Genomic DNA, 10316 nt, shown 5'->3' on the forward strand with positions numbered 1-10316 from the left:
TCACCTGAAGTTAAAGTTTCAACCTGAAGTTCTTCGGTTCTGCTGGTTTTTAAAGAAACTTCTGTGTCTGAATGAATGTGCTAACCCAGACCAACCAAGTAACGATCTGGAGATGAGTCAAGTAAAACACACTGATCACAAAGAATAGAAGGAAGTGGGACTATAAGTGTAAACTCTTTATTTTCATTATCTTCTGCCATTTCCTGTTCAGCACCATGAGACGGAGGCTCTGGTCACATCATCAGAAGCTGACTGTGACGTCTTCATGGCCTGGAAACTACGACCAGTGGACACATTTAAGCTTTATTCTTGAAAAACTCTGATGGGAAATGGAGCCTAAACAGGGCGAGCGAGCGAGGTAAGAGTAGAGCTGGTGAGGGAGGCGGGGCGGCGTTGAAGACCACGGGACCTCCTTCCACCAACGGTCAGACCAAACATCTGACCACGACTCTGAGGGTCTGTGGAGCGGATGCTGTTGGCGTGCTCTGGTGGGTTCTGTGAGGGGACGACGCTGGAGGAGGAGCTTTCTAGAAGCACTTGCGGTGAACAATGGAGGGTCCAGCTTCGTCGTACTCCTGCTTGCTGATCCACATCTGTTGGAATGTGGACAAGGAGGCCAGGATGGATCCACCAATCCAGACCGAGTACTTCCTCTCTGGGGGGGCAATGATCTGCAGATGTGGGGCAACAGTCAGTCTCTGACGGTGCTTCTCCTGACGCACAATAACACCTTCTCACCTTGATCTTCATGGTGCTTGGGGCCAAAGCTGTGATCTCCTTCTGCATGCGGTCTGCAATACCCGGGTACATGGTGGTCCCGCCCGACAGCACGTTGTTGGCGTACAGGTCTTTACGAATGTCGATGTCGCACTTCATGATGCTGTTGTAGGTGGTTTCATGGATACCAGCTGACTCCATACCTGGGGGAGGGGCACAGTGTGTGAGGCAGTGTTCCAGTGGGGTCGGCTGCCGGGGTCAGCTACCAGGGTCAGGGTCAGCTACCGGGGTCAGGGTCAGCTGCTAGGGTCAGGGTCAGCTGCTAGGGTCAGCTACCAGGGTCAGGGTCAGCTGCTAGGGTCAGGGTCAGATGCTAGGGTCAGGGTCAGCTGCTAGGGTCAGCTGCTAGGGTCAGGGTCAGCTACCAGGGTCAGGGTCAGCTGCTAGGGTCAGCTACCAGGGTCAGGGTCAGCTACCAGGGTCAGGGTCAGCTACCAGGGTCAGGGTCAGCTGCTAGGGTCAGGGTCAGCTGCTAGGGTCAGGGTCAGCTACCAGGGTCAGGGTCAGCTGCTAGGGTCAGCTACCAGGGTCAGGGTCAGCTACCAGGGTCAGGGTCAGCTACCAGGGTCAGGGTCAGCTGCTAGGGTCAGGGTCAGCTGCTAGGGTCAGGGTCAGCTGCTAGGGTCAGCACACTAGAGGACACAGACAGTCCAACACAAACAAAGAGCTGGAGGGTGTCTGACCGATGAAGGACGGCTGGAAGAGGGTTTCAGGGCAGCGGAACCTCTCGTTGCCGATGGTGATGACCTGCCCATCGGGAAGCTCGTAGCTCTTTTCCAGAGACGAGGACGTGGCAGCGGTCCCCATCTCGTTCTCAAAGTCCAGGGCGACGTAGCACAGCTTCTCTTTGATGTCTCTGACGATTTCTCGCTCAGCTGCGGACACACGACAGACGTGATCACGCACCTGCCCGCCTCCTCACCCTGGACACACCTGTGCCGAGGACGCACCGGTGGTGACGAAGCTGTAGCCCCGCTCCGTCAGAATCTTCATGAGGTAGTCGGTGAGGTCACGGCCCGCCAGGTCCAAGCGCATGATGGCGTGAGGAAGAGCGTAGCCCTCGTAGATCGGGACGTTGTGGGTGACGCCATCGCCAGAGTCCAGCACGATCCCTGGCACACAGACAGGGTTAGGGGTTAGGGGTTAGAGGTTAGGGGTTAGGGGTTAGGGGTTAGAGGTTAGGGGTTAGAGGTTAGGGGTTAGGGGTTAGGGGTTAGGGGTTAGGGTGAGAGGTTAGGGGTTAGAGGTTAGAGGTTAGGGGTTAGAGGTTAGGGGTTAGGGGTAGGGGTTAGGGTGAGAGGTTAGGGGTTAGAGGTTAGGGGTTAGGGGTTAGGGGTTAGGGGTTAGGGTGAGAGGTTAGGGGTTAGGGGTTAGAGGTTAGGGGTTAGAGGTTAGGGTGAGAGGTTAGGGGTTAGGGGTTAGGGGTTAGGGTGAGAGGGTTAGGGGTTAGAGGTTAGGGGTTAGGGGTTAGAGGTTAGGGTGAGAGGTTAGGGGTTAGGGGTTAGAGGTTAGGGGTTAGAGGTTAGAGGTTAGGGGTTAGAGGTTAGAGGTTAGGGGTTAGAGGTTAGGGTGAGAGGTTAGGGGTTAGGGGTTCGAGGTTAGGGTGAGAGGTTAGGGGTTAGGGGTAGAGGTTAGGGTGAGAGGTTAGGGGTTAGGGGTTAGAGGTTAGAGGTTAGGGGGTTAGAGGTTAGGGTGAGAGGTTAGGGGTTCGGGGTTAGAGGTTAGGGGTTAGGGGTAGGGTGAGAGGTTAGGGGTTAGGGGTTAGAGTTAGGGGTTAGGGTGAGAGGTTAGGGGTTAGGAGTTAGGGGTTAGGGGTTAGGGGTTAGGGTGAGAGGTTAGGGGTTAGGGGTTAGGGGTTAGAGGAGCAGCAGGAGGAGCAGCAGGAGGAGCAGCAGGAGGAGGAAGAGGAGCAGCAGGAGGAAGAGCAGCAGCAGGAGGAAGAGGAGCAGCAGGAGGAGCAGCAGGAGGAGCAGCAGCGTGTCTCACCTGTGGTGCGGCCCGAGGCGTACAGTGACAGCACGGCCTGGATGGCCACGTACATGGCAGGAACATTGAACGTCTCAAACATGATCTGGACACACAGACAGCGGATCAGAACCAGTCAGGACCTCCCCACTGTGGTCTACCTGTGTCCTCTCCTCCCTACCTGTGTCCTCTCCTCCCTACCTGTGCCACCTCCTCCCTACCTGTGTCCTCTCCTCCCTACCTGTGTCCTCTCCTCCCTACCTGTGTCCTCTCCTCCCTACCTGTGTCATCTCCTCCCTACCTGTGTCCTCTCCTCCCTACCTGTGTCCTCTCCTCCCTACCTGTGTCATCTCCTCCCTACCTGTGTCCTCTCCTCCCTACCTGTGTCCTCTCTCCCTACCTGTGTCATCTCCTCCCTACCTGTGTCACCTCCTCCCTACCTGTGTCCTCTCCTCCCTACCTGTGCCACCTCCTCCCTACCTGTGTCCTCTCCTCCCTACCTGTGTCCTCTCCTCCCTACCTGTGCCACCTCCTCCCTACCTGTGCCACCTCCTCCCTACCTGTGTCCTCTCCTCCCTACCTGTGTCCTCTCCTCCCTACCTGTGTCATCTCCTCCCTACCTGTGCCACCTCCTCCCTACCTGTGCCACCTCCTCCCTACCTGTGCCACCTCCCCCCTACCTGTGCCACCTCCTCCTACCTGTGCCACCTCCTCCTACCTGTGCCACCTCCTCCCTACCTGTGCCACCTCCTCCTACCTGTGTCATCTTCTCCCTGTTGGCTTTGGGGTTGAGCGGCGCTTCAGTCAGCAGAGTGGGATGTTCCTCTGGAGCCACTCGGAGCTCATTATAGAAGGAATGGTGCCAGATCTGACCAATCACAGAGCAGCACCATGAAGAGCATCATCAAAGCCTTCATGATCATCCACATCATCATCCTCACCTTCTCCATGTCGTCCCAGTTGGTGATGATTCCGTGTTCGATGGGATATTTCAGGGTGAGAATTCCTCTTTTGCTCTGAGCTTCATCTCCAACATAACTGTCCTTCTGGCCCATGCCGACCATCACGCCCTAAGACAGAGAGGTAACCACCCTGGTAAATAGAGTTTAGCTTCTGCCCCCAGAGGGCAGATGGGTTCTAGCACCGTGAGCCTGTCTGGGCCAGGCAGGGGTACCTGGTGCCGGGGTCGACCCACGATGGAGGGGAACACAGCTCGGGGGGCATCATCTCCAGCGAAGCCAGCCTTACACAGGCCGGATCCATTATCACACACCAGAGCGGTGCTCTCTTCTTCATCACACATGACTACAGGGGGCGCTGTGGGACCACACAGGGACGAGGAATCACACTGTCAGTGAGAGAGAGACCCCCCACTGGGTGAGGAACAGGAAGAGCAAATCTGGCTTCTGTGACACACAACAACACTTCCTGTTTATCCTCAACTCAATCAGCAGGACTCCATTACCCACAAATCCCTGTGCCCTCACATTAATACCTGAGGATAAAGGCCACATTTAATCTGTTCGACACCCTCAGAAACGCTGATATTAGTGATCCAACCCCCACCCAGAAACCCTGACCCCTGACCTCAACCCCAACCCTGACCCCTGACCTCAACCCCAACCCCCAACCCTGACCCCTGACCTCAACCCCAACCCTAACCCTGACCCCTAACCCCTAACCTTAACCCCCACCCAAAAACCACCGACCAACCAAACCCCAAAGCAAAACTCTGGGGAACAAATTCCTAATTAGGGCATAAAGAACAAACATGCCTGTGGTTGGTCTGCTCACTCTCTCTCTCCCCCTCTCTCCCCCCCTCTCTCTCTCCCCCCTCTCTCCCCCCTCTCTCTCCCCCCCTGTCTCTCGCTAGACACCACAGCCCTGCCTGTCTGCCTGTCTGCCTGCCTGCCTGTCTGCCTGTCTGCCTGTCTGCCTGCCTGCCTGTCTGCCTGCCTGTCTGTAGCACATCTTCATATCTCCTATTGGGGGACTATTTGGTTTCTTTCTGGAGTTTCTGATGAGGAAAAATGCTGATGGCTTCAGCACAAAGTGAAGAAGAGGAGAAGGAAGCAGAGAAGGAGAGAAGGAGAGAAGCAGAGAAGGAGAGAAGGAGAGAAGGAGAGAAGCCAGCAAACCAACTATGAGAGGAAGAGGAGGAGACCACTCTGGTAGATGAGCAATGGAAAGGGTGGAAGGAGGTGAAGAGAGGTGAAGATACAGAAAGGTGAGGAGCAGGTGATGATGAGTGATGAGTGATGAAGGTGCTGATGCATGAAGACCAGAGAGGAGAGGACGAGCTGGACTTACCGTGGCAGTGGCTGCTGGGAGGTGAGGGGGGAGGACAGATGTGAGGGTTGAGGACCAGCGCGGGGTTTATCAACCCACCACCTCCTCCTCTCTCCATCCCTCCATCCCAAACATGGCCTGGGCCTCCTCCCTTTCTCCTCGCTCTGCTCCTCCCTCTCTTTCTCCACTTCTTCAGTCCTTGTAGGGCAGCCCATGAGGTGAGTGACCAATCGGGTGGTGCCACCAAACTCTCTCCATCATTCAGTGAATTCCTGGAAGACAGAATCAACAAACCAAAGGTGGACCCAGCAGCACATCCTCCAGCTCTCTGTGAAGCTAAGCTAACTGATGCTCTCTGTGAAGCTAAGCTAACTGATGCTCTCTGTGAAGCTAAGCTAACTGATGTTCCCGATGGGGTGGCCTTCAACTGACACACTGATGAATCAAGGCTAACTCACCGTATCTGAGGTTAGCCTCTGTTTTATTAGCGATGCTAATGCAGCGGGCTGACGTAGGGTTCCTCTGCCCCCCCCCAGAGATGTGGATTAGCAGTCGTGCTGAAAAACATCTTTGTTTTACCAAAATCTTCTGGCATCACATGTAGCAACCAGCAGCTGAAGACACCATCAGAGGTCACCATCTGGAGAGGGTCCAGGACTCAGAGCCTGGCAACGGGTCTTTATGTGCCGTGCACTGGGGGCCGTGCACTGGGGGCCGTGCACTGGGGGCCGTGCACTGGGGGCCGTGCACCCGTGCTCTCGTCATTTAGCATTCAACCTTTCAGCTTCAGCCACGCCCACTTAGCATTTCTGCTCAGTCACACAGGAGTTCTTGGAGCTCAGACAAGAACAAAATCTGTCCAGGAGAACCAGCAGTTGATGTTGACCCTGACCCTGACCCTGACCCTAACCTGACCTGTCAGAGTTTGCAGGAGGTCACATGACTCCTGCGCTGGCTTCTCCTCATGCTCTGTAGACTTTATATCCTTTTCCTACCTACAAGGCCAAGGCCAACCCGGAGTCCAACCTGGAGTCCAACCCGGAGTCCAACCTGGAGTCAGCGAGGTACCCATAGGTTCACCATGACCTTTGACCCCACTGACCTCTGCCTCAGTTCAGTTCAGCTTTACTGTTACAATGAAACCGTCTTCACGGAGTCCCAGGACCTGACCCCCAACAGCCTGGGGGGGGGCATTAATCACACTGAGCTATAAATACTAGAGCTGAGCGGGTCAGTGGGGTCAGAGGTCAGCGCACAGCTATGAGGTCGCTGATACCTGTAGATGGATAAGGGGGGGGGTGTTAATGACATCATCACTCACCTGCAGTATAACTACATATAATGTGTCATCACCATCACCATCACCAGCAGCGGGGGGGCGGGGGGGGGGGGCTCCCCTCCCCTCCCCTCCCCTCCCCTGGTCCTGCTACAGGTTCCTTCCTGTTAAAGGTTCTGGTTTCCTGTGAAACTCTGGACTGCAGCAGATAAAGATGAACTATAAATATAAATAAAGATGTCTGTGTAAATTCTCAATCATCCAGGTCATTGTATCCAAGCCAGTCCAGTTGACAGAGAAAACTACCTTGGATATAAATAAAGATGAATTTCAGCCATAGTGGCAACTACAGCGTGCACGTACACTGCAGCGTGCACGTACACTACAGCGTGCACGTACACTGCAGCGTGCACGGTGGTCCGCAGGAAGGTCCCGGGCGCTTCTGTGATGATCCAGGGTGGAGCCCAACCCTCGCCCCTCGCCCCTCGCCCACAAGCACGCACAAGAGCACGACAGTGCACGTGACACTTTAAAGAGCACGACAGTGCACGTGACACTTTAGGGTGAACTACAGGCAGAAACTCCTGAATTCCAGCGTTTCTCTTTGGGCTCCGTCTCCCTGGAGCGAGCAGCGTCTCATCACCAGAGCAGAAACAGCCTCCGAGAACCTCTGACCATCTGTTAGCGTTAGCATTAGCGTTAGCATTAGCGTTAGCGTTAGCCAGGGCTGCTGTAACATGGGTGAATTCCTTCAGGTCATGAAGAATGCTAAGGAAGAGGAGGAGCAAGAGGAGAAGAAAACTACCACTAAACAAGGACATGATGAAGAACCAGAGGCCACACCCACCATGTTCCATGTCCTTACATGAGATGAAGAGGAGGAGGTGGATGAAGATCAACTTCCTTATTAGGAGCTAAACATTCGCACACGTTTCATCTAACGCCTCATATTGTGCTGGATGACGTCATCAGATCCTGTGTGTTTGGAGATCCTCGTCCCAACGAAGAGCCGGAGAAACAGGAGCAGCAGCTCTGGGAGCTCCGGCTGCTCCTGGGAATTCTGCTCCCTTCATAGTAACCTTCTCCTTAAATGGAGCCGTTGGACGCTGCAGTGATGTCGTCACGTTCTGGTCTGGAGGCGCTGATCAGGAGGCCCAGGAGCCGGAGCAGGTCAAGGAAATCCAGAACAGTGCTGGAACTTTTGATCTGATCTGATCTGATCTGATTTTATCTGATCTGAGCTGATCTGATCTGATCTGATTTTATCTGATCTGAGCTGATTTGATCTGATCTTATCTGATTTCATCTGATCTGAGCTGATCTGATCTGAGGTGATCTGATCTGATCTTATCTGATTTCATCTGATCTGAGCTGATGTGATCTGATCTGATTTTATCTGATCTGATCTGAGCTGATCTGATCTGATCTGATCTGTCTTCTGAGGTTTGCTGGTCTGATGTTGATGCTGCTGCAACAGGAGATCACCTGAAACCCTGGGGAGACCCACCATCCACCATCTGCACCCCCCCCCTCCATGGTGATGTCATTAGTTTTTCACCATTGTTGACACAATCACCCAACATGTGACCCCCCCCACCAGCCCCCTGAAGCAATTGTGCTAAACTACAAACACAATTCCACTCAAACTGCGCTTCTTCATGAACAAACGCTCGTGGTTGGTCAGAGACCAGAGACCAGAGCCAGAGACCAGAGACCAGAGACCAGAGCCAGACCAGAGACCAGAGCCAGAGACCAGAGACCAGAGCCCAGAGCCCAGAGCCCAGAGACCAGAGCCAGAGACCAGAGCCAGACCAGAGACCAGAGCCAGAGCCCAGAGCCCAGAGACCAGAGCCAGACCAGAGACCAGAGCCAGAGACCAGAGACCAGAGCCAGACCAGAGACCAGAGACCAGAGACCAGAGACCAGAGCCAGAGACCAGAGCCAGAGACCAGAGACCAGAGCCAGACCAGAGCCAGACCAGAGACCGAGACCAGAGCCAGAGCCAGAGACAGACACCAGAGCCAGAGCCAGAGCCAGAGACCAGAACCAGAGCCAGACCAGAGACCAGAGCCAGAGACCAGAGACCAGAGACCAGAGCCCAGAGCCAGAGACCAGAGCCAGAGACCAGAGCCCAGAGCCAGAGACCAGAGCCCAGAGCCAGAGACCAGAGCCAGAGACCAGAGCCCAGAGACCAGAGCAGACCAGAGACCAGAGCCAGAGACCAGAGCCAGAGACCAGAGACCAGAGCAGACCAGAGACCAGAGACCAGAGACCAGAGCCAGAGACCAGAGACCAGAGCCAGAGACCAGAGCCAGAGACCAGAGCCAGAGACCAGAGCCAGAGACCAGAGCCAGAGACCAGAGACCAGAGCCAGAGACCAGAGCCAGAGACCAGAGCCAGACCAGAGACCAGAGCCAGAGGATGCAGCACAGCTGCTGCTGGACTCTACCTGGAGACACTAGAGTCTCCTGGTGTTTAGAGCTGAAACATCGTTGTTGTTGGGAAAATGTTGTAAACCCCTTCCCACCACTTGTGTATCTACTGTGTGTAACACTGAACACAAGGGCCGAGGTCATGAAGGTGAGGGGGGAAGCAGCTCCACAGGACCAGCTCACAGAGCCCCCAGGTGTGGCTCCTACCTGCCTCCACCTGAACCAGGAGGTCCAGCAGAAGAAAGCGGGCCGAGCAGAATATCAAAGGTCCCAGGAAGAAACCTACAGGAAAGAGAGGGGGGCCGGGATGGAGGGTGCTGCCCCCTACTGGACAGGCTGAAACATCACCATCACCATCAGGGAGCAACTTTGGCTTTATTGATCAAAGGAAACAAACATAAAAGTCACAGTTCCAAAAAAGCATCACCGTGTTTAAAAAGGAAGAAAAAAGAAGTCATTTGTCCCATTTACAGCTTTAAATTCAGATTTGTGTAGGCAGAGGCGAAGTCCAGCTCTGTTTCCATAGCAACACACACACGCTGAGCCTGGCTCTGCAGGTCGCTGTCGTACAGCAGCGCTCCAACCACGAAGCCACCCTGGAACACAGCAGGAAGTGGGTGAGTAGGCCCCTCCCACTGGGGTGGTTAAGGAGTGTGTGTGAGTGAGAGTGTGTTAGCGAGTCTGTGTTAGCGAGTGTGTTAACGAGTGTGTGTGAGCGAGTGTGTGTTAACGAGAGTGTGTTAACGAGAGTGTGTGAGCGAGTGTGTGTTAGCGAGTGTGTGTGAGCGAGTGTGCGTTAACGAGAGTGTTAACGAGAGTGTTAAGGAGTGTTAACTAGTGTGCTAACTAGTGTGTTAACGAGTGTGTGTTAGCGAGTGTGTTAACGAGTGTGTGTTAACGAGTGTGTGTTAACGAGTGTGTGTTAACGAGTGTGTGTTAGCGAGTCTGTGTTAGCGAGTGTGTTAACGAGTGTGTGTGAGCGAGTCTGTGTTAACAAGTGTGCGTTAAGGAGTGTGCATTAAGGAGTGTGTTAAGGAGTGTGTGTGTGCACCTTCTTCCGGGTGGTGGGTGAAGCCACAGGAGGGTTGAAGCTCAGGTCTTTGACACTGAAGGTGTTGAACAGCTCCACAGAGGTTCTGGAAATAGTTAAGAGGAGGGAATCAGGCGGCTCAGGTGAAGCACAGGAACAGAGATCCACCGAGGCCCCAGGTGACCGAGGCCCCGGGTGACCGAGGCCCCGGGTGACCGAGCCCCGGGTGACCGAGGCCCCGGGTGACCGAGGCCCCAGGTGACCGAGGCCCCAGGTGACCGAGGCTCCAGGTGAACGAGGCTCCAGGTGGGCTACCTGCGGCTCAACTCCACTCCGAGCGCTGCCGATCCTTCGCTGGGAGCTCCGTGACTCAGGTGAACAGCAAACTGTCGCACGACTGGGTGGTAGTGACGCTGGTGATAAAGGACCCAAACGTTTATTCACACGTTTACTGGACACCCGCTGTGTGTGTGTGTGTGAGCGTGTTGTGTGTGTGAGTGTGTGTGTGTGAGTGAGAGTGAGAGTGAGAGTGTGAGTGTGAGTGTGT

The 10316-nt window shown here is 54.7% G+C and overlaps 2 protein-coding genes across 3 annotated transcripts in view; both read right to left on the reverse strand.

The window, feature by feature from the left end:
• Positions 1-155: 155 nt before the first annotated feature.
• Positions 156-5208, reverse strand: acta2 (actin alpha 2, smooth muscle). Of its 2 annotated transcripts, none has more exons than XM_057059465.1 (9): positions 5053-5208; positions 3917-4059; positions 3684-3812; positions 3500-3610; positions 2764-2848; positions 1728-1889; positions 1461-1652; positions 739-920; positions 156-671 (listed from the first exon to the last, which is right to left on the reverse strand). In XM_057059465.1, exons 1-9 carry the CDS (start codon positions 5147-5149, stop codon positions 528-530), a joined length of 1245 nt encoding a protein of 414 aa, XP_056915445.1. In that variant the 5' UTR covers positions 5150-5208; the 3' UTR covers positions 156-527. The 2 variants fall into 2 exon arrangements, with proteins under 2 accessions (XP_056915445.1, XP_056915455.1); XM_057059475.1 differs by having other exon boundaries at positions 3917-4090; positions 5053-5207.
• A 3887-nt stretch (positions 5209-9095) lies between these two features.
• Positions 9096-10316, reverse strand: part of noc3l (NOC3-like DNA replication regulator) — a 10275-nt gene continuing 9054 nt past the window's right edge. Inside the window, exons 19-21 of the mRNA XM_057031829.1 lie at positions 10085-10182; positions 9791-9875; positions 9096-9335 (exon numbers count right to left, since the gene is read on the reverse strand). Coding sequence (XP_056887809.1) covers positions 9207-9335; positions 9791-9875; positions 10085-10182 — 312 coding nt within the window. The 3' untranslated portion in view covers positions 9096-9206. The remainder of the gene's footprint in view (positions 9336-9790; positions 9876-10084; positions 10183-10316) is intronic.

The sequence above is a fragment of the Takifugu flavidus genome, chromosome 1 (assembly GCF_003711565.1).
Source record: "Takifugu flavidus isolate HTHZ2018 chromosome 1, ASM371156v2, whole genome shotgun sequence".
Taxonomy (NCBI): Eukaryota; Metazoa; Chordata; class Actinopteri; order Tetraodontiformes; family Tetraodontidae; genus Takifugu; species Takifugu flavidus.

Excerpts from the sequence above, each read along its gene's own strand:
- acta2 (XM_057059465.1), bottom strand. The coding sequence starts at position 5,149 with ATGGAGAGAGGAGGAGGTGGTGGGTTGATAAACCCCGCGCTGGTCCTC. Across the intron at positions 3,611-3,683 it reads ACTGGGACGACATGGAGAAG|ATCTGGCACCATTCCTTCTA; the intron begins GTGAGGATGATG and ends GTGATTGGTCAG. Across the intron at positions 921-1,460 it reads CTTCCAGCCGTCCTTCATCG|GTATGGAGTCAGCTGGTATC; the intron begins GTCAGACACCCT and ends CCCCTCCCCCAG.